This window comes from Sprattus sprattus, assembly GCF_963457725.1.
Source record: "Sprattus sprattus genome assembly, chromosome: 2".
NCBI lineage: Eukaryota > Metazoa > Chordata > Actinopteri > Clupeiformes > Clupeidae > Sprattus > Sprattus sprattus.
This window is the reverse complement of record NC_137921.1, coordinates 70307938-70332040: the sequence shown is the minus strand read 5'-3', so window position 1 is coordinate 70332040 and position 24103 is coordinate 70307938. Positions and strand designations below refer to the sequence as shown.

General features: G+C 46.3%; 1 protein-coding gene across 1 annotated transcript in view; it reads left to right on the top strand.

Moving 5' to 3' along the window:
* Positions 1-24103, top strand: part of nrxn3b (neurexin 3b) — a gene marked incomplete at both ends in the record, with an annotated part of 235846 nt that overhangs the window by 207084 nt on the left and 4659 nt on the right. The window contains 3 exons of the mRNA XM_080831883.1: positions 1542-1631; positions 3061-3371; positions 18583-18661. Of these exons, the coding sequence (XP_080688009.1) occupies positions 1542-1631; positions 3061-3371; positions 18583-18661 (480 nt within the window). The remainder of the gene's footprint in view (positions 1-1541; positions 1632-3060; positions 3372-18582; positions 18662-24103) is intronic.

Below are 24103 nucleotides of genomic sequence, written 5' to 3'. Positions count from 1 at the left end.
ATGTTTTATTTATGGCACTGAACAGAGGCGGTGTCAAAGTCTTTCACCCCCCCCCCCACCCCATTGCAAATTTCACACTTGTGAGAAGTCATGTCATCCCGGCACCTTCATAATTCAGCACAGGCCCAAGAGGACACCATTTTATCAGCTTTAATCTTGTGCTTCATGTGGAAAAGTTCCAACACCTCAGCATGGAGTCTGGCGTGTTTCATTACTTCATTATGGGGATGTCGACTCGCTTGAATATTTCAAATTGTATGCATATTATTTTTAAACACAGAACAAATGAGTCGTTCCATCGTGAGTCGTACTGTGAGTCTCTTTGATGTAACACTCGTTGGATAGATCTCCCCCCAAATGTGCCTTGAAATTGTCACATCTCGTCTGGCTGTTGTTTCAGCGAAACGGAACAGGCACGAGACACCGAGAGAGAGAGAGAGAGAGAGAGAGAGAGAGAGAGAGCATGCAAAAGTACAAAACAAAAGAGTGAGAGGTACCAATGAACAGAAAGAGGGCGGTCAAGATGGCAGGAGATAGCCAAAGAGACAGAGATGTGGTCATGACAGTCAGACGGAGGAGCGTGGAGAAGAGAGGGATGAATATATTCTGGTGACGGAGGAGAGTGGTATCTCCTGAAGAGAGGGATGAATATATTCTGGTGAGGGAGGAGAGTGGTATCTCCTGAAGAGAGGGATGAATATATTCTGCCGCTTCAGTCATGCTGGGACATGTTAGGCCAGGTCTCAGTAGGGCTCCGCAGCTCCTGTGAGGTCCACTGAGGCCTCTACCTATCCCCGCTCTCCTCCCTCGTCTCTCGCCAGGCTTGGTAATGATCTCATCTGTATGCAGTGTCCTCCTCCAAACCTGTGTCATCGGAGGTCTCATTCCCCTGCAGGTCTACTGCTCGGGCCCTTAGTCCTCCCCCCTTCCCCTCTTCCCTCCATCCATCCTTTTCTCCCTCATTCATCCTCTGTCTTCTCCCTCTCCTACTCCTCTCCTTGTGCACTTCCACCGTAGACCGACTTGTTTCCTGGCCCCTTGACATGTAAGAGCACATGATGTCCAGTGGGAGAGGTGCCTTTGGAATTAGGTCCAATTTATTTCTGCGCTCGGCCCAGCAGTGGTGCATGCTTTGGTTAGTTAACGATGCCCCCCGTCTATTTATCAGGTGGGAGATGAATGGCGATACTAAACCTGGGTTTTTAAATTCCAGCACATATGGTGTTGTTTTGTGTAACCTGATTGATCTCTCTTGCAGGTTGCAAATGTCTCCGTGTGCCTGTGTAGGAGATACTGAAGTCTAAGCCATTTTTATGTATTGCTTGTGGATGATGACATTTCGATCCGTTTTTACCTGTTTTTATTCTGAGCAAGTGCCCTGGATCAGTGTGGTGTTACAAACAGAACCTAACCAAAATGATAATCATAAATTGACCTAACCCATCTTAAAACTTTGCTAAACGCTCTTTTAAACCAGTGTCTAAATGTGATGTGTGACTGCTGCAGTTTTAAACTGTTTTTTAAACTTTTAAACTTCAAAGGCAACAGCGACATTGAGCGCTATCAAACGGCTAATAAGAAAATCCCGTTCAAATATACCCGGCCTGTCGAAGATTGGCTACATGAGAAAGGTAACGCTTTCCCAGATTTCCAGTGTTTATTTATTTTTTCATTTATTGTTTTTTAATTTTTTCGTTTGTTTGATTCCTTATTTTTTTTGTCATGTCGTTCCCTCCAACCGTTTGAAAAAAGACCCCTTTTGAAGTGCCTCAAAACTAGACAACTAAAATAGAACATCCATTGAATTTTGTTTTGTATTCATATTAATTTTAGACTGAATATGAATTGAATATGAATTTTCCCCCATCACTCTCCACATCTATGTGATAGAACAGTTAAAGGGACTATACAGAACTCGGGGGGAAAAAAAACAGCTATAAAAAATGTAAAATGAAGTGCTGCACTTATTATAAATATTTGCCATAATAAGTGCTATCAAAATGAAATCACATATATATCACTGTTTCAAGCTTTAAAAATCAGTGTCTGCCAACCCTTACAGGCTTTTTCAAATGCGTTTAAGTCGCATCTGAATATTCTCTGCCTATGTCTAAGTTGTAAGGTTAAATATTCACAAACCCACAGCCTTCAGGGTTGTGTTTGCAGCGCCAGGTAGTGGATAGCTGTTGTTAAACTCCCAGCCAAAGGAAGACGTTCCACTGGGTCTTCTCCACGTGTTGTGCGTGTCAAGCAGGGAACACTGCTGTTGTCTGGCTGCCATCTCTAAAGCAGTTAGCCTCGGGGGGGGGGGGGGGGGGGGGGTGTAACTGTAGATGGGCAAGGAGGGGCGGGAGGGAGGGCTGGTGTGTGCCTGTTAAATTTCCCATTAAAGTTCGCACTTTAGTAATAATATCATTATAAAATGCATTTTAAAGGTCATTGCTTAAACCTCCTAAGACGATTATAAAGTCCCTTTAACATTTTTTTGAAAGGCACAAAGGCAGTTTGAAATCCCATTAGCAGAGCTACATGCATGAATCAACATGATCTTTCTTTGATGTCTATGAGATGAGATCCCCCCCCCCCCTTATCATTTCATGCCCAGTGTAATGTAATTGTATGTGTAACAGATGTAATTAGCCTTCAGTGTTGTGGGTATCCCACAATTCATATTTTTAATTAGGATTTCTGAATTTGACAAAATGACTGTGTACACGAAATGCATGTCATTTTCTTTTTTTAGTTTGAAAGCAACACTTAATGTTTTATTCATTTCAGCCTATGTATAAGCATGAAAGTGCATCACAAATAAGATAGGCTTTCACAGTCAAGGGTATCAGTTGTTCTTTGCCTATCCCCTCGTCTTGTTTTTGGGGTTAGTGTTGCAGCAAACGACAGCACTAACACTTTAAGGGTAACAAAATGAGCTGATTGACCACACACAAAAACACACACACACACACACACACACACACACATCCTGCAGCGCATGGTCAGGTCATCTCAGACCACTCCCCTTCCTCTCTGCTGTGCCCCCCCCCCCCCCACCCCACACTCCAGGTCGTCAGCTGACCATCTTCAACACCCAAGCCACCATCTCCATCGGCGGCAATGACCGCAAGAGGCCCTACCAGGGCCAGCTGTCGGGTCTCTACTACAACGGGCTGAAGGTGCTCAACATGGCTGCCGAGGGCCACGCCAACATCAAGGTAAATGGCAGCGTGCGCCTAGTGGGCGACGTGCCCTCCGGCCGAGGCGGCACCCGCACCACCACCTCCATGCCGCCCGAGATGTCCACCACCTACATCGAGACCACCACCACTCTGTCCACCACCACCACGCGCAAGCAGAGGTCTCCACCTACCATCCAGGTAAAAGATCCTCAACTAGGAGTTGGGCAAAGGGTGTTGCACAAAGTCTATTGAATGACAAAGGGAGGAGAAAGGAGAACAGTCAGAGATAAAGCTGTAGCAAAACGTCCACTCTCTCAAAAGGAGAGAGAAAGGGTTGTTGCACTTAGAGAAGACATTCAGAAGAGTTCAGATGTTTTTTTAAGTGTTAATACTTAAGAGTTAAAGACTTGATGGAGATTGCTTGTGTTGTATGTAGTGTTAGGGACCATGGAGTTTAATGGACTTGAGTGAAGCCCATGTGTGAAAGTTGTATTTATTTATATTGCTCAGAGTATTGCATTGAGCCTCATAGCTGTCCCCCTCCCCAGCACTCTTCTAGAAGGTAGACAGGGAGGGAGATCTTCAGGATTAGGGAATCACTTTGTTATAAGTAGGCTTTCTCTGTCCCCAGGGCTGATGCTATTCGAAGCTGTCTGCTTCTGTTGATCATGAATGGAGGGCTTTTCCCCCGCTCGTTGGTTGGGCTGGAGATTGGGTCTTTGAGGAAGCCTTATTGTCTGTCTGCGTTTTCAGCGTGGACACACACCTTGCACTCCGCTGTGGCACGTTTTAACAGAGTGCCTTTCTAAACGCGTTGTGACTGCTAGCCAGTGAATGTCTCCGGCTTGCAGGGAAAAGTAATCATGCCGTGCCGTTTCATTTATGCTGGGGGACAAATTGAAGCGGCGGTCTTAATATTAAAGCCATAACTCTCCCCGGCACCGCCGTCTGCCTGACAGGCAGGGGGACTTTCATCCCCACACGTTCACCTCTGAAACGGATCGGCAGAGGGACGCAAAATAATGATGACCTCTCATGTCAGCTCCGACTGGGCCACGACTTCATCAGCCCACTGGCAAGCGCATGGCGACCCCAGCCATGATACGGAGAGCGGCATCGCTACGAGCCCCTCCTAGAGATATGTTAAAATCGGGTTTCGAGCCTAACGCAAGTTTTTTGGAAGCCGGGGATACTGAAGGGTTGAGTTGAGACTGAGTCGGGAAAGAGCTTTGAAGCTACGTCAGAGTTTATGTTCATTTCATTTGTTTCCTTGATGGGTTGGCTGGACATTTTAGTTTATTTGGGTTTCGAGATCTCACTGTTTTCCTTGCCATAGAAGGCCCTTTAAGCCCACGTCCTTACAACAGCAAAGCTTCTCGGAAAATGTGCTGCCAAGGACGTCAAGATGTTTGTAAGGAGTTATTCATAAACTACTCTAATAGGGCTTTCCTGGTGAATAAATATCTTTGTAGCGACACAGTTGGATGCTGTCAGTATTTTTATCTATTTTTATAAGATGCCACTTTGCATCCTCTTTTATTGTAAGACAAAGGAGGGCATCATTTGGACTAATACCCAACAGGCTATATTCTGTCAAATTCATTACTGTGTGCACAGAGTTGTCTTGCTAATGGCAAATGAAAATGCATTACGCGCTGGAAGTGTGTAACGCAGTCAGTGTTGAAATATGCCTCTCAGGAGAGCAGTTTGTGGAACAAACCTTCCCCAGTACTTTCCCCCAGGCTGGGGAGTCCATCATTTATGTCTGTCCCTGGATTCCTTTTCCTGTAGATTTTCTAGACTTTTCCCTGCCTCTTGTTAGCTGTCAAGAACCTGGTGGGTGAGGTAGAGAGAAACCTGTGGATGTTTTGACACCAAGAGGCACCGTGGCTAACTAACTAGCATGTTGTTTCGGGTGGCTCAGCCAGGGGCCCTTAGTGAGTGACTGCGGTGTCAGAGCCATAGCAACGGGGGCCCTTTGACATGTTTTTTTTTTTTTTTTTTTCTCCAGCAGCAGCCTGCGCCCTCCAGCTCCCCAGTGGGGAAGCGAGAAGTGTTGGATGATATGTTTCAGTAGATCGACTGCACTGACTTCACAGAGCAGAGCAGAGCAGGGAGTCAATCTCATGGTTAATTAATAACAGTCCACTGGGGGGTTCGGGTTGGGGGTTGGGATTGGGGGTCGGGCAGGGTGGTCCCGACTCAGGGCTCTCACACTTGATCTTCTCCCCATGAGAGGGCATGTGTAACCAGTCCATTGCTGTCCCCCGAGAGTCCACACTCGTCTATCCACCCCAGGGGTCCATGAGCTGAGTGTGCACCCATGCTGCACTATGTTTCCCCCCTGTGCCCTGGACTCAGAGACCTGTGAAGCCTTGGGTGGCGGACGGGGGGAGTGTGTCAGCATCCTCAAGAGACGAGGGACAACCAAAGTAAGTTAAGGGCTGTTCGTAACGCATATCGATAGCTGGGCAGGACTCTTGAGGTTTCCTAAATGTAACGTTGCGTGACGTTGTGGCATCGTGAATAAGTGTTGGCTGTCACTGTCACTGTGTTGGCTGTCCAGTTATCTGAACTGCATTTATGTTTGCATTAGTTGGCATTAGCTTCTGGATGTCACCAATGCGTCATGGTGAGTTTATCCAGCAGCTGGCTGGAGGGACTGGTCATAGGCCAACCGTTTGGGCTTTTCTGGGTCAGGGTATGAGGTGGTTTAATATTTGTAAGCATCAGCAGCTCGGTGTGTGACTGGGTGCTGTAGGGTGACGAAGAGCTAAGCGATCTAATCTGTGCAATCTAAGCCAGCGGATCCTTACGCAATTTTATAGAACAAAGTGGGATCTTCGTGTTGATCTGCACTCACGTGGATGTGCCTCCCTCTTTCTTTTTCGTCCATTTAACAGTTTACGTTCTCTTTGATCCTTTTTTGCCTCAAAGCAACGATGACTAATTCGAACATTTTCTTTGTCTTTTTGAAAAAAAAAAGAAAAAAAAGGTATGACTCAGACTATGCTATGCATATCAGCTTTGTTTCCAGTGAGGAAATAAAAATAACTCCATTTAGTCAAACATCTCCAGTCTTAATTGATTATAATCAAAATAATGGAATGGTTTTTAAAAAAACATTGTTATCTTAAAACTACTGCTACCACTGTTGCTACTAATGCTACTACTTCTATGATAATACTAGTAATACTAATGGTGCTACTTCTACTTCTACTAATAATAATAATAATAATAACACAGACATCTGTATTTAGAATCAGTAATTAAGTGCATGTAGGCCTGGTAAGGCCGATGGAAAATGTCAATTCCCCTCTGTGGCTTGACTCAATGAAACATGATTTAGTTCTGTAGTTATTTCTCTGGGATTCATAAGGTTCCATGCTGAAGTCTTTGGATTGGTGTGGGGTGGTTTGTGTGTTATGGAGATCTTATTCACACCAAGAGTTTCACTCTAAAATGTTTCCCCAAACGCCTTCCACCCCCAAACTCACACACACGCTCACATGCTCAATCACTGACACATCCACACACAAAGACACACACACACACACACAAACTCACACAAACTCACACACAAAACTCACACACACGCTCACGTGCTCAATCACTGACACATCCACACACACAAGAATACACACACACAGACACACAAACTCACACACACACTCACATGCTCAATCACTGACACATCCACACACACAAGAATACACACACACAGACACACACACACACACACACACACACACAAACACAAACAAATTATACACACAGCACACAAATACACAGAACAAACACAAAAATGATACCACTACATATTCCAATCCGCACACACGCTCACTAACACATCCGCACACACACACATGCGCACACACACATCCGCACGCACCTGCACACACACACACACACCCTCACAAACACACACACAGGCAAAAAGGCAGGAAATAACTTCATTTCCAGGTTGGGGCTTAAGCACACCTTTGGGAGATGCATGGGAAGGGCGATGATTTGTGCCCTCTCCTGTGTGTGGTGCGTCAGCTGCAGGATGGCACGGTGTGCCCCCAGTAAAGCAGCTGCACGGGGGGAAACATAAAAGCCACTTTCCCCATTTTTCATTTCATGCATTTAAAGTCTACAATTAATATTTTATCATCACTCCGGTTACTCTATTATAATATGTTGCTGGCTGATAGGTGCAATCTGCTGCCTAACATGAAAGCCAATTTCCTCAGCTTTCATTTTATACATTACAAATCTGCAATTACTATATTATAACCAGTCTATTTAGTCCATTATAGCAGTTTTATAAATGACTAAGAAGTGATGAGTTTGGTTATTTGTATGTCGGATGATTTGTGAAAGCAATGCCAATTCGTTTTTGTTTTTGTTTAGTTTTTTCAATAGTGAGGATTTCTTTATTGGCCATGAAGCTTTTCTCTGTCCTGTGTAGGGCCTGTTCTGCAGGGGGAAACCAGAACCCCCTTTGGGGACAATGCTGTGTAATCATCACAGTCTCTGGTTCTCTCCAAGTGTGGCATGGTGGCGCCTTGGTGTTAAGCTTGGCACACACACACACACACACACACACACACACACACACACACACACACACACACACACACACACACACCACTCTAGGTCTAAAGATGGAGGCTGGGGCAATGCAGGGAGGGACTCAGGTAATCGTGTAAAGGTCATGTTCGGCCTGCCAGACAGGCGCCTTGTTTGCAGTCCGTGTGTTCATTTGATTTGCCTGACCCCCCTCTCTGGCTGTCTCCTTCCCTTCCTCCATTCCTCCCTCCGTTCCTCCCTCCTTCCCTCCCTCCTTCCCTTCCTCCATTCCCCCCTCCGTTCCTCCTTCCCTCCTTCCCTTCCTCCATTCCTCCCTCCGTTCCTCCCTCCTTCCTTCCCTCCTTCCCTTCCTCCATTCCTCCCTCCTTCCCTCCTTCCCTTCCTCCCTCCTTCCCTTCCTCCATTCCTCCCTCCCTCCTTCCCTCCCTCCCTCCGTTCCTCCCTCCTTCCCTTCCTCCCTCCATTCCTCCCTCCTTCCCTCCCTCCATTCCTCCCTCCTTCCCTCCCTCCATTCCTCCCTCCCTCCATTCCTCCCTCCTTCCCTCCCTCCATTCCTCCCTCCCTCCATTCCTCCCTCCTTCCCTCCCTCCATTCCTCCCTCCCTCCATTCCTCCATTCCTCCCTCCCTCCCTCCCTCCATTCCTCCCTCCTTCCCTCCCTCCATTCCTCCCTCCCTCCATTCCTCCCTCCCTCCCTCCCTCCATTCCTCCCTCCTTCCCTCCCTCCATTCCTCCCTCCCTCCATTCCTCCCTCCTTCCTTCCCTCCCTCTCCCATTGGTCCCTGCCTGTTGAGAGGGATGACTACCGAGGGACGTTTTGTGCTCCCAATTACGTGAAGGTGGCAGACAGATGGAGAGCCCCCCTCCCGCACACACACACACACACACAGACACACACAGACACAGAAACACACACACACACACACACACACACACACACACACACACACACACACAGACACACACTCACACACACTCACACACACACACACACACACACACACACACACACACACACACACACACACACACAGACACACACACACACACACACACACACACACACACACACACACACACACACACACACACACACACACACACACACACACACACAGACACACACACACACACACACACACACACACACTGGCCTATGTGGCTCATTATGGATAGGCAGGCCTGGGGAGACCACAGCATGAACACAAAGCCCACCTCAGGGTGACACCTCCCTGTGGATTCACCAGCAGCAGCAGCAGCAGCAGCAGCAGCAGCAGCAGCAGCAGCCGCGGTGGTAATAAGGATTGAGGCGGAGGTCCGCCACTGCCTCTGGGAGATGTATGCCTGCACCACGGGCACTAAACCTAATGAGCCGTAGCTAAACCTCACACCGCGTTATTTAATTATTACCTTTTTCCAGCCACCAGCGCTACTATGCATTTTAGATCATCGGAAAGTGCAACGGAATGCAAATGGAAACAGGACAATTTTTCCAGCACTAAGTGTCTGCTTTGTTAATGTCAGGGAAGGTGTCATGCCGTGTTCAAGGAGAGCATCAGATAATGCATGATGCCTATGAACAACAGGATCTGTTAACCCAGCGGACCGTATCCAGTAGAACGCCCTATGCACCACACCATCATGTATTCGGTGGCTTGTGTCTTATTCAGTTGAAGTAAAAAAAAAAAAGGCTTTAAAAAAATACTGCTTCACTGTTTCTGGCCCCCTTCATCATTCAATAACCTCAGCTGCCATCCACATCAAATATATTTGTCACGGTTTCCCCCTTAACCTTTTCACAATCCTCCTTATAATAAAATACACGCCGAGTGTGACCTCTGACATTTTGAGATGGTTCTTTTTCTGGGAGAAAAGTAATCTCTGCCAAGTCCACTGAGTCTGTCAGACACCGTTGACCCCCCTCTGCAGACCCTTGCCGTCTTCGGCGCGTAGCGGGGCGAATGTGACTGACAGCTACAGAGCACTCAGATATCATTTCTTGGCCGACGCGAGGGCCAACCATGTCGGACCGTGCATCTCCTGAAAATCTGTTTTCACAGCCTAACCACGGCCACCTGTGATTGGCCGGTTGGGGAAATATCTGTTTGGTTCCCTCCCTTTCAGTAAGTGCCTCAGTGTGATGGCAGCTCTTACTGAGAATAGCAGGCTTGGTCGGGATCACCAAGGTTCTTCAGAGAGTTGGCTGTGGGTTTTATTGTCGCGTTTTACAGATAGTCACAGCTTGCTGCAACGTAGAGCATCAAACACACAAAATGACAGCACTGAAGCCCAGCCACTGATGGTGCTCTGATTTGATATTGCATTTGTATCCACACGGGTCTTCAGAGAATCAGGTGGCTATATCCATCGTGAGTGAGGAAATTGACAGCAAAAGTGGATTCTTCATGGGGAGCAAGAAATGAATACATGGTCTTTGTGCATTTGTGCAAAGGACAGTGTCATACATAAGGCTTATTGGTCTTAGTTGCTGTAGTTGCCATAGCTGAAATCCATTGAAGAAAATGTTATGTTCACATCGCATTAAATAACATGAGATGAATTAACTACAAAATAAATTTGGCTTTTAGCCTATACCCTGAGGGTTTTTTCTGTAAATGATCTTTAAGTCTTGTGGTTGAAACCCAGCCAAGTGCACTTCATGCTGACCGTAATGGTCGGAATGACCTTGGCGCCAGAACTTATCTCAAGTGATTTGCTAATATTTTGGACTTGGTAATGGTACTGAAGTGTACGCATATAGCATAGAGAAAGGATAAGGGGAGGAAGAGGAAGGGAGAGGAAGTGCAAGTCAGGAACGAAGAGTTGGGTCTTCAAGAGCTTCTTAAAGGTAGATTATGTGGCAAAGACAAAGAACAAGAAAAAAGAGGAATCAGGGGTTGCTGCTGCTGGGTCACCCATTTGTGTTGTGAGAAGTTTGGGAGCCCAAATTCTTGCAAATGGAGGATCATCCTTTTAATTTAGCACAAGATGCAAGGGAGAGTGAATACATATAAAAAGAAGTGAAAACATGAAGCAAAACGAAATCAGGACAGGTGAAGTCAGAAAACAAGGATGAACAAATTGGTGTGGCCTTTCCCAGATGGAAATCGCTGAAGAAGGACAAATGTTTTCAGGGTGATGCCAAAGTTTTCTGCTGGACAGGTTACTTAGCCGACCAATCTAAATGCAATTTGTTGTTTGACAGCTTTAGCTCAAACATGGCCATGGGCACAGTTACCAAGTTACCGTTTCAATGAGTCAATGATGAAACATATCTCACTGCTGCCAGGATTGATATTTTTACATTTATGCCACAAAACTAGATTATTTCCAATTATTTTCGTTAAACAAATTGATAAGTTTGGCAATGTTAGTTTATGTTGGTGCACGTCAGCCGTCAACTTACATTCCCAAACTTCCCAGTTTGCAGTCCACTTAAGCTATGAACTATAGTTTAACAGACTAAATACCTTTCTAAAATAACCTCATCACTTGGGACAATGGCTACTTGATGATGGTAGATGATGACATCATATTGTACATACCCCTACTACACAATCTGCAACCTCGCCGCTAGATGCCACTAAACCCTACAGACGGCTCCTTTAATGGCGTGACGTGCACATTTGATTATCTATTGATTCAACATTTTGTAGAAATGTTTTGTTTGTTTTCATTTGTGGCAGGCTAATGTTTTGTGAGCTTTTGTTTGCTTCTCTGTAACACACCTTTGTTGCCGGCAGATGAAAAACAGAACGTCACTAAAAATGTCAGAGCTGTGTTCTCATTGGCATGGACAAACATTCATGCGCTGCCTACACATCCACCTCTAGAGTAAAGCCCCCGGCTCAGTGCGTACCTCGGCAGGTATTCTGTAGCGCATGCCTTGGCCAGCCATCAGCATGAGAGGCTGACCCGACCTCAATAGCAGCAGCAACCTCCGGCTCCTTCCTTGTGATCTTTTGCCCCCGTGTGTGCTTCTGTGTGTGCTTCTGTGTGTGTTCTGTGTGTGTGTGTGTGTGTGTGTGTGTGTGTGTGTGTTTTCTGTGTGTTTTCTGTGTGTGCTTCTGTGTGTGCTTCTGTGTGTGTTCTGTGTGTGTTCTGTGTGTGTGTGTGTGTTCTGTGTGTGTGTGTGTGTGTGTTCTGTGTGTGTGTGTGTGCTTCTGTGTGTGCTTCTGTGTGTGTTCTGTGTGTGTGTGTGTGTGTTCTGTGTGTGTGTGTGCTTCTGTGTGTGCTTCTGTGTGTGTTCTGTGTGTGCTTCTGTGTGTGCTTCTGTGTGTGCTTCTCTGTGTGCTTCTGTGTGTGTGTGTATGTGTGTAACCCTGTGTGTCTCCGGCCAGTATCCTCCTCTCTCCATTACTGTGTGGAACCACACAGGGTAAGGAGACACTCCCCGTCCCTCCCTCCATCCCTCCCTCCCTCCTCTTGCCACAGGCCTCTGTAATTGAAACATCCAGCAAGCACGCGTGTGGCTCTCTAATTTTAGCTGAGGCCCAGTGTGGAGAGAGTGTTGGCCAGGACTGTTTGTCACCGGCCTCCCTGATGACCTTGTACTCTGCGGCAGGGGAGTGATTAAAGATCAAGGCCAAAGACCATTTCCTTTTACACAGGAAGATAAATGACCCTGTTTGAAACTGCCTGCTATGGCCCGGGGCAATTAGAGTTTGCTGTGAGCTTGCAACCATGCACTGTGAACAAAAAGCGAAACTAAAGAACGAATGCACACACACACACACACATACACACAATCACACACACACACACACACACACAATCACACACACACACACACACACACACCATACACACACACACCATACACACACACACACACCTCACACACACACACACACACACACACACACCATACACACACACACACACACACAAACACAGGCACACACAAAAAAAGATACTCCACGCAATCTATTCGGTTAAAGCTCCCAGAAAGCTGGATGGAGGAGAAATTAAACTTAATTTTCTGCAGTGGAAAGCAGGCCTTAGCACCTAAAACAGAACGCTGACGACTGTGGGGGGGGGGGGTGTACCAGCACTCTCCCCCGGAAGAAAAAAAAACCAAGCAGACGCACAAACAAATACTTCAGTGGTTGATGTTGGAGATCACACTCTGCCTGCGTTCTTGAGGACAGTGTCTAATGGGTTGCACCTGTTTGATGGTGATGGTTGTTTTGTTTATAAGAGATATAAGAAAAAAGAATGAAAAATTAGTAAAACATGGAACTATCTAACTTGACCAGACTGTAGAAAAGGAAGGATTCTCTACTTTTTGAACATTTATTATAAACATTTATACATTTACAAAATATACATTTCTCTTTTTTTTTCTAATAAAAGACGCTCTCATGTTTAAGGCCTCATGGAAACGTGGCATATAGTAAACATGTCTTTAAGCTTGAAACCCTTGTTCTACCCGTGCCTGTTCCTGCGATGTGATTGGGGGAGAAGGCTTGTGGTAGCCTGTTGTCAGGGATATGGCTTGACGCCATCGATTCTCCTTGTAATACAAGCTTTCCCCTTGTCCCCCTGTCAACGCCAAGATTGGACATGATAATGCACATCTGAAGGGACCTGATCGAAACCCAGGCTTCCGGATCAGAGATGGCTATCACCAAGGCTTGCGTGGGGAGTTTTTCATTTTTCCCTCAAGCAGAGCTTTCCAGACATTTTGTCACCAGTTGTCTTTGTCTCGGGTAGAGATGTGAGTGGCATATGTGTTTATCCGGAACCACATGGTCAAGGTAAAAAAGAAATTAAAAAAAGCACACAAGGTCACGGTTATGAAAGCTCTTCAGGGGAGGAGAGGAGCACTGAGTCTCCAAGTAGTTCTTCCTTGACCCACCTTGATGTCAGCCAGTATCACAAACATCAGCAGGTGGAATATATCCACGTAGGCCTTTCCTTTGAACACCAATTTTGTCATTTGTGCCTTCTTCTGATGAAAAAATGAATCCCTCCTGCATGGCATTTACTTCTGAACCCGTTTAAAAGAATGTGTCTGCTAGGACTGGATGTATTGCTCTGAAGCCTGCCTTTTGTGTGAGTCTCTGGACGGGCATCAGTCTTCTGTTCCTCCGTCGGGGTTGCAGTGAATAGTACACCAAAGTGAAGCACAAGCACAGAGTGTGTGTGTGTGTGTGTGTGTGTGTGTGTGTGTGTGTGTGTGTGTGTGTGTGTGTGTGTGTGTGTGTGTGTGTGTGTGTGTGTGTGTGTGAAATGCTGCTGCAGAGATGGCCTTTCATTTGCTCCTGCTTTTCCCAACGCTTGCTTTGATATTTGTCCTGGGTGCGGAAAGGGACACCGTATCTGCGTGACAGCCAATATTCCTTTTTTAAAACACCCAGCTGCAGGAGACTCTGGTGTGATTGTATGCCGTTTATAATCCCTTTTACCACCATTTGAATGATCTCATCGCTGGATGAAACACAAGCAGCACATTTCATGCCCAGGTATTAAAGAGAGGAGATTTAATCAAAGTCTTGTTTTTTTTCACAGATACCTGTGAAGATATTTTAAATTTCAATATGAGCTGCTCAGCGGTGGCCCACTCTATGATTCAGTCAGTCGCTGGGCTGAAATACTCCATCAAAACCCTTCCACCGAGGCTGTAGAGAGGGAAACATTACTGGTATTTTCAGCGGATTTTAGCACTTAAAGCTCAAGAAGGGTGGACATTTCTCCCGCTGTTTGTCTTTTTTTTATTCTTTAAAGAAAAAACATCTTTAACACGCACTTGAATGTCATGGCAACACAGGTGGCCCAGTGAAAGTGTCAGGGTGTTTTTTCTGGTCCTTTCAGTTAGCTTCCATTTCCAGTGTTCCTACCATTCATGGTGGTTTGAGGCTAATGCTAATGCTAATGCGACCTCCTTTGCGGTGAGCTCTCTTGGCATGGTCCTGTTCTCCTTTGACAGCAACATACATGGAACGTGGAACTCTTGAGTTCCTAGTCATTGAACATTTCTTTCTCTCTCTTTCTCTCTCTCTCTCTCTCTCTCTTCAGCCCTTCACTGCTTGCAGAAGACAAACCGGTCTGTTTTTCTTTCCACAAGACTGGTTTTCGTAAAAAGGGGGCATTTTGCTGCCAAAATATATTCTTTTTCATGCCATGGAGATTTATTCCCAGAATGTGATTTGGCCAGCTGTGAAATCAGGTTTTGTAGGCTTGGTGGCAGGCACTGAGGGTTCATGTACTGGGGGGGACAGAGCAGACTCATTTTCATAAATATACATTTTTGCACAATTTCTTCCATCTGCCACTGTATTTTTTTTTTAATACCTCTATTTATTTAAAGCAAATGGATGTGCTGTAGTAGTTTCTGTAAGCACATCCTTAAAAAAAAGAATGAAAGAAAAGGACAAAAAATGGGGACATTTCATGCTTATCTAATTCATGCCTCAAACCCAGCCAGTGACCCATTGGCCTCTGCCAGGCATATGAAACAGTAGAGGTGCTTTGCAAGGCTGCGTACGACATTGTAAAAGCTCGCTGGAGAAATCTGATATGGCAGTCTCACGTTTGATCCCTATGGTCCATTTGTTACACTGAGGCGATGTATTAGGGAGGGTATTATGTAGGAGGTCTTTCATCAGACGAGGTGACAGAAAGACTAGGTGTCCCTTGGAGAAATTGTCAACTAGGCTCTCCGATTCATGTGCCATGGAAAAATACTTGTTTCTGATTGGTTGATGTTAAATGGTGCATTGTGATTCAGAAGTCGGATTACCATTCAATATTCTGGATAACAGCCACCATAACAACAATAGTATGCAAATAAACAATTATGTTTGGGGCAGGAATGGCCTTGCAGATTATCCCAAGAGGGATCTGTGCCACAACCAAGCATGGTTTCAGATGAAAACATGCCAATGGCGTTTAGGCTACATGTGGGCTTTTTGTGCTAATGATGTCAGAAGTGGGGTAACGCACTCTCTGTTGGACTCCACTGCGCTTTGGATCATAGTGTTTGTTGCCTCAGCTTTGGTCTGTTGGGACTTTTTGTCAGGTCCTTTGGGACACCTTGTGTTATGTTAGCTGTCGGATTATGTTGGGTATTCTCTCACCAGATCTGTCAGACCTAGCAAGACCTGACATTGCCTCCCAGCAATGAGAAAACCTGAGCTTTGGCTTAGATACAGACATCAATCGCTTATTGCTTTGTACATTTTAGGCCATTTTAGTATTGGTTTGTCATATAGATTATCTTACACACAGAACCGCACACACACACACAGTCGCACTCTCTTACACACAGACGCACACTAGAGGCTGTCATTTTTTCGGGAATCCTGTGGGTCACAGGATTGCTGTGGGATTCCCGCAGGATGGGAGTCAATTGCACTACATCACGTGACTGAGACGTGCAGTTGGACTTCTTCAAAGATCCATCGACGCAATACGCGGCTCACAGAAGGAGCGTTCCATGAGGGAGCATGTTCTGGAGCATTCCATGAGGGAGCATGTTCTGGAGCGTTCCATGAGGGAGCATGTTCTGGAGCCACCTCAGTCTAATAATCACTCCATGTTTGATAGACTTTAGCCGTTGAATTGTGCAACATCAACATTCCATTTATTCAAAGCGTGAGCAGAATGGCAGGCAGTGATTTTATAACGTTGCATTTCACAGTTTTCAGGTAAGGAAACAGAACAAATGGGGTAGGGAAAATGGACAAACTGTGATTACCTGCAGCTTACGACCTTTACCAGGGAATGGGATGGGAATATTCTTCCAGGATCGGGACGGGACTGGAATATTTTTGTAGGAGTGTGATAGTAGAGGAGTGAAAATACCCACTAACGTACACACACACACACACACACTCAGAAAGAGAGTTTGCTGACTGTGCTCCCTGGGCTAGGCACAACATGCCACATCTCTCAAGGTTCTAGGGTGATTTTACACAGCAGTAAACAGCCGGCCTCGCCTCGCCTTGCCTCTCTCCTCTCCTCTCCTCTCTGGCGAGAGAATTATTGAAAAGGCGGCCGAGGACTAGAGGGCATGGTGGTGCCAGCGCCGACATGATTCAATCACCTCTGCGGCCCCGTGTCAACACAACTGCTTTCTGTGTGTGTGTGTGTGTGTGTGTGTGTGTGTGTGTGTGTGTGTCTGTGTCTGTGTGTGTTTGTGTGTGTGTCTGTGTCTGTGTGTGTGTGTGTGTGTGTGTGAAAGGTCTCAGACCGCTCCTGGCCACAACCTTATCTTGATGTAATAATCTAATAATGTAATCTGAGACTGTCTTGTGTTTTTTGGGGAGGGTTTTTTGGCTGCATCTTCTGTTGGGCGCTCAAGTATCTCTGCCCCCTGAGGACATTCTCTCTCATAAGGACTCACCTTTGCACCCGCAGAAGCCAGCGTCCGTAGGGAGTTCTGTTTGTGTGTGGCCTTCGCCAGCTTTGAGGCCTGGTCTTTGGCAGAGTAGTTGGTTTGAGGGGTCACCGTCGACGCCTTGATTTATTTAATCACCTTGCTTGCATGCACTGCGGGTGTACTAATCAGTCTTCAGGGAGTCACCATCTTCAGGTTATAACGTTCCCCTCAAAACACATCCATCCTCCAGGAGAACCAACACAAGCCTTTTCTTAAATCCATACTGGATGGGCCAGTGGTACTCATAACAAACAGCGCACCTATTTACCCATGGCCATAGATTCTCTCTGAGGCTGGCTGTGCATGCAGCAGTCACCCCCACAGCACCACGGCGCTCTCCACTTCCTCATCCAGACACCCAGTGAATACAGTTAAACAAATGGACTTCTTAACTGCACTTAGCGCTTCAGCATCCCAGAACATGGACTCTCTTATTTCTCCCTCTCTCTCTGTCTGTCTCTTTCTTCCACTTTCTCAGCCTCTCTTTTACTTACTTTTCCTGTTTTTCTCTCTCTCTCTCTCTCTCTTTCTTTCTCCTGGGCAGCCAGGCTCTGGAGCACTGTTTCATTAGTCTGTCAAAGCCAATGATATTTAGAGGCTGGACCCTCTCGCCCGGGACTGCAAACTCAATCAGCGCTATGATTTCATAACCCTGCTCTGTGACAGGGCTTATTTTACCGTGCTGCCGATCCACCCTAATAAACACCCTGCCCAACCTCCCACCCCATCACACACACCCCACCGCACCCCTCCCTCTCCACAAACACACACACACACACACACACACAAGTACTCTCTCTCTCATACACACACACTCTCTAACTCATACACTTACACACACACACACAAAAAAGGTGATATATGACAGAGCCGGCCGCCCCTAGCTCTTGGTTCCCAGGAGAGGAAGAGAGAGGAAGGGGGGGTTGAATAAATCATGTTGGGGGCAGGAGAGGAGAAGGAGGGGGGGGGGGGGGGGGGGGTTGATCACCTAGACTGGCTCAGGCACACAAATCAGAGCCCCCTGCCCCGCCTCTCCCCTGGACCACTGATGGTCAGTGACAACAGACTGATGAGGGAGGATGGCCTGGGGTGGAAGAGGCTGTGTGTGTGTGTGTGTATGTGTGTGTATGTGTGTGTATGTGTGTGTGTGTGTGTATGTAAGGGGGGGGGGGGGGGGGGGGATGTAGTTGCAGGAGCAGTGGGGCAGGGCGGGGTGCAGAAATGCCGTCCTTGTGGAATGACAAGATGAGTGCAAAAACAGGAAATGTAGGCAAAGATCCTCTCTTAGATCCTGGTCTATTGTTTATCTTCCACTGCAATAACCGCCTGAATGGTGTAAGTAAATCTGTAAAGTATGCTCTGCAATTCTCTAAGTGTACTATTCTTGAACGTCTGTCCTCTTTTTGTCCCCTTCCTCACCACGGCGTCTGGGGTGCGTGTTGGACCTCAGACGACAGATGATATTGTGTCGTCGGCCGAGTGCTCCAGCGACGACGAGGATCTGGAGGAATGCGACTCGGGACACGCAGGTGGGATGGGTGTGTTGAGTGTGTGCTTGCTTCGATCTGGTCTATTTGATTTGGAACTTTTTCCGTTTTTCTCTTCTCTCTATTTATGTTCATTTATTTATTTTTATTTGCAACCGAGGACCTACTCCTCAAAGCATCACGCCCCATGAGAACATAAAGTGTAACTTCAAAAGGCTTCAGCCAAAGCATTACTAAAGGCATGTTAGATTAGCGTGCTTACTTTGAAACTCCCTTAAGCACTCACGAGTTCAGAGAGAAATGCAGTGTCCACAAGCCTCACAGAAATTAAGCTGTGCTAGATACTCACCAGCACATACTTAGATCACAGTACACTTATGAATAGTATATATACTGTAAACTGTTACTATACTTCATAGTAAAAGGTTGATTAATAAAAGTTACACTTCACTATGGGGCCTTACGTTGCAGACATGGCATTGCATCTATACTAATTTTGTCCTCTCTGCATTCGAAAGAGAGCGGAACTTTAAGTCAAAAGTACAAAATTAGTATCAAGCTCCATGTTTCTCGCACTGATGCTTCAAAATGTATCTGTCCTGTTCATGGTTGACTTTTGCCAGTGCGTTTGGTGTGTGTGTGTGTGTGTGTATGTGTGTGTGTGTGTTTGTGTGTGTGGGTGTGTGTGTGTGTGCGTGTGTATGCGCGTCACTTGACAGAGGATACATTTTGAGACTCTTGGAAAAGAAACCAAAAATGCTTTCAGCATAGATACTGTGATATGTAATGTAGCCGACTAACTGCAACGGAAACCAGTTCTCTTCTCCTGTTTGTTTATTTGTTTCCTTACGTCAGAGGCTTGCCTTGCGTTGAAACATTCTAATAGAGAACAGATATCCTCGAATTTCTGTGTGCATTGTGTCCCCCCTACACATAGTCTCTCGCCAGGCGGAGGAGATTCTCCACTTTCTTTTCCTTTGTTTTACTTTTCCTTTATTCTACCTAAGAGGCAAGAAAGGCAACAGGCTGTAGCTAGTGATTGGGGTTGACGTGCAACACGTCTCCTGTTTTGAAAAAGCACTTGGGGCACGACCCTGTTCTACTGAACTTCTGCAATGAGCTGCCATTTAAACCGTTAAGCTGTAATTACAAGGAGCCCAACAGTCTCGTATTGGCTGCAAAGCCGGTAAGGAGGAACACAAGGCTAGTTCATTTATGAGGACCTCTCCGTTAGCCCTTTGCCAGTAATGCCAGGCAAAAGCTTTTTTAATTGCTAGGCTGTCCTTCAGAATGCCTCGCTAGCCTAATTAGCACGCTTGTAATCTGCCTAAGTATGCTCCATGTGTTGTAAAGCATATGCCCGGTATTCGCAGCGTTTTGCCTCCCACAATCAATTAAGAACAATTAAGATGATGAATCATTGCTCGTGTTACTCCTCACGTAGAATTAACCATGGCGACACTTTTTTTTTTCTCCTCCTTAATGATAAATGCTTGTCAGAACATGCCCTCTCTCTTATTTAATATTCACTCCATGATTCTCTTGTTGTGCCATTACCCAGAGACAAGTTTGATTACTTTAAAGACAACTTCTACTTGCTTGACCTTTTTTGGCCAGAGGCACTATTGTAACAAGAGGAGAGTATAAGACCTCCAAAAGAGGCTACTGCCTGGAATGCAGTGTATTATTTTATTTCTCCGTTCCTCGTTGTTTTTTTCCCCCTTTAGTCTTTAAAGAGCCATTGCTCAAGGTGCCAGCCCCAAGTGCTATGAAACTCCAGAGTTAGTACACTATACAGGGCAAGGTTATACCACACGCTACCTTGTCCTCTCTCAGTTAAGCAGAAAAGACAAATACATTTATCTGCATACTACATCCATACACTCATATTGACACAGAAATTCATTCAAATCCTCATTCTGGTGCCCCCCCTCTCTCCCCGTCTCCAAGCCTATTCAATTTGTGGACAGTTGCATGACATTGGTTTGATTTCTTTTGTTTCTCTTTTGAATTCAATTCCCCATCCTCGCCCCCCCACTGAGGTCTACGTGAACATCTTTCCTCTGTATCTTATCCCATCTGACATTCCACTCTCTATGATTTGGAGTTGGTTTGTATTTTTCCGTCTTGGTTTTGACTTCTTGTCTCTGTACATCCATCTTCCGGGATAAAAAGCTGATCCTCTCGTTTTGCCTCATCTTGTGCCGCATGAAATTTTGGTGGTTGGAAAAAAATATATCTCATTTTTTAAATATTTTTTTCGTGCCATTTGGCCAAACTAAAAAAAAAAAAAAAAAAAAAAAAACATCCCCGTTCCTACCCCCCACCCCCACCCCCCCATATTTGATACAACAGGAAACAAGGCAACTAAATATTTTCTTGCCGTCATCCGTTGGTTTATTTTTTATTTTATCTTTATTTTTGGCCTTGTGCAGGCAACCCCATTCTGTCTCAAGAAAGTTGTGTGTGAAAGACTGATTCCTTCCCTCAGCCCATCCTCTCTCCCTCCTCTTCCTCAGCCTCTCTGCATATACATGTCTGTTTGAATGCAGATGGCATAAAAAGAATTTTATTGCCACAAAGTATATCTGTTTTTCTATTCTACTCGTCGTTCCTAGTGAAACCAAAGCATTTGTGGCATGTGTTGACTGTAGCTAGCCCTACTAAAACCTCTGGAAGATCTCCATCGGCTAATGCATGAACTTGACTGGCGCCATTTTCTGTGCTTCTACATCCATAACGCTCCTTGTCTAACCCTGTGTTTGCGTGTGTTTCGTGTGTTTTTTTTTAGTTTGTGCTTCTGGTCGTGTATTGCTGTGGCAAAATTTTCACGCAACTGCCTTCTTGTGCTTTTGTGACGTCTCAGTGGTTGTGTTTTCTGTGTGTGCTTTTTGTGTTTTGCGTGTGTTGTTTACTGTACCTTTCTTACGTTTGTCTTTGTCTTGCAATACTGCGTCTCGTGAATGTGTTCAGTGTCGAGTACAAACTGTTTGACCCACCCTTGATCCAGAGGGGATTCCACAAGAGGGCTAACAAACATGGGCAGAGCAGAGGCAGAAATACAGGGGGGAAAAAACCCAAGAAAGCTATATGACATGAAGACTTTTAACAAGCGATTTAATAAGCACCATCTCCTGGAGATCTCCAAGCGCTGTTATACGATGCAGATGAATACGTAATGTACATCTGTCAGTTACCCTCACTGGCTCCTAGTGGAAAGCATTGAGACATCAGCGGGGGCGAGTCATGCCCAGTGAGATGTCTCTCAGGCTCTCATTACTGTTGACCATTAGTACGTCTTAATGCGACTCTTAATGAACACCCGAGGTGTCATGGCAAATTATTAATCGGAAGGTTCACGGACGAGAACTCCGCGAGCGAGCGCAGCAGATTTGTCCTCGCAGACCAGACAGTTTGTCGATGAATTCTCACCATCAGTTTTACTGCCTGGGTTGATCCTCGATGAGTCGTAAACTCCCAGTAACCTTGCATCGGAGGCAAACACTCCGAGAGCAAGAAAATGAGGTAAAACACACTCTTCCGCAGTAGCTGATCCCAAGGGCTGACTGAATTACCGAGAAGGGGTGAGGTAGTGAACACCTTTTCCCGTCAGGCTGGTGAATGTGTGGCCATTGGGGCGGGCGGGAGGGACTGGCGAGAGAAAAGAGGGATGACGCAAGACGGGCGGATGAGTGAGCAGCGAGTGTGAAGAACGAGAGGCGACGCTCCCCACACATCCCTCACACCGCAACCTAGCTGGGTCTCGCCTCATCAGGCCCCGCCGGGCCCGCTGTCATCTCAGTGCAGGTCTCAGATCAGTTAAAGGGCTTATTTAGATGACACATGTTGAACACGCTGGGGAAGGGAGCGGAGCTTGAAAGGCTCGCCCCAACAAATCAACCAGCCAGACCGGAGGACTTGCGACTCGTGTCCCGAGGTTGCCAATGTAACACTGTGGCGGCCCCGCCAAGGGACACAATGAAGGATTATGAGCAATCCACAACATAGCAAGTAAAAGCACCCCCCCTCTACTCCCCATCAAAGGTCCCTTAGCACACTCACATGGTCTCCAGCAGCGAGTGGACTCTGCCTCACACAGTCGGGTGAGGGCACCCTGCCATGGCCTCAACCTCTGAAGCAGCAAAAGTCCCATTTTTCACGAGGCCCGCGACAGTGACATGTCCTGCTGTTACTCCGCCACTGTGCTGCCCCAGTGCCTGTGAGGTCCCCGTTGGCTGGGCAGTAATCGGCCAGCGCTCTGAACCTGAAGCAAAGCTTGGGAAGCCCACCAGCCTAGCGAGGTGCGCTATCCCGGTGGATACTCGCACGTGCCTTCGGGGGTAACCGCCGACCTGCTTGCCAGAGTTTTGGCCCAGGTGAAAAGGCTCGGCCTCACGCACACAGTTCTCTCTCCCACAAGAGGGATTTCTCCTCTCCTCCTCTCCTCCTTTTCACAAATCCCAACACACACACACACACACACACACACACAAGCCATTCATGGCTGTTTAGGAGCCTCAACAAATGCCGGCCAGGCCCTGAGATTTGCCCAAGGGCTGCTGGGAGGGCCTGGGGAGAAGCTTTGGCTCTCTGGGGTTGAATATCTTTCAAGGGGGAGCAGTCAGATACGTTTTGAGAATGTCAAGTTTTGCAGAACTTGACAGTCTGTTTCATGTGACATTTGCACAGTGTGGTCACAGCAAGAGGTGTATTAAGTTTAAGAGATGTCACTGAAGCACTCGCTTTCAGAAAAAGGCAAATTGGGTTTGATAGTCTGAGAGGGATTCACCCCATGAGTTGTTGGCTAAGAATAATGGAGCTTAGATCCTCGCTGGATTTAGTCTGAAACATAAATCGCATGGAAGGATGCTTTCCTGTTTGCTCAGAAATGAAGCATTGTCAATGTTAGTCGAGCTTGCAGAGCTAATAGGAAATTAAATTGTGTATTAATACACAGTGATCTTACGCCTTAGTGTTCTCCACCTGCACCACAACGGTAACTCACACTGTGGCCAAGGTGCTTCATTAAGATGCAGCAAACATGTTGACTTAGCCACAAAGCTAACACTAGGTTGAGTGCTTTGAGACACCTTTGCAACCCCTTTGGCAAACAAAGCTCATGGTACCCGAACACAGCTTTGTGAATCTTTGAGAGAGAAAAAAAGAGAGACTATCAACATTTGACTTGCTTTTACACACTTGCTGGCTAGATAGTCAGCTCTATCTTGAACGGAATTGAGCCATGCCGCCACTGCGAGTCGTAGCTTCGGCTTTTTCCCAGTGGGAGTTTGTTGATAAAACAAGTGCACGCCATCAGCCCAAAGGCACTGTTCCGTGGCCATAAGAACAGTTTCAAACACTGCCATAGGCATGTTTACCGTAGAGAGATTGTCATCAAGTCAATACCCTCCTTTCATCCATTCAGTCAGCCCTTGTCATCAATTATTAACTCATTATGTGGAGTGTCAGATGAGTGGGCGCTGA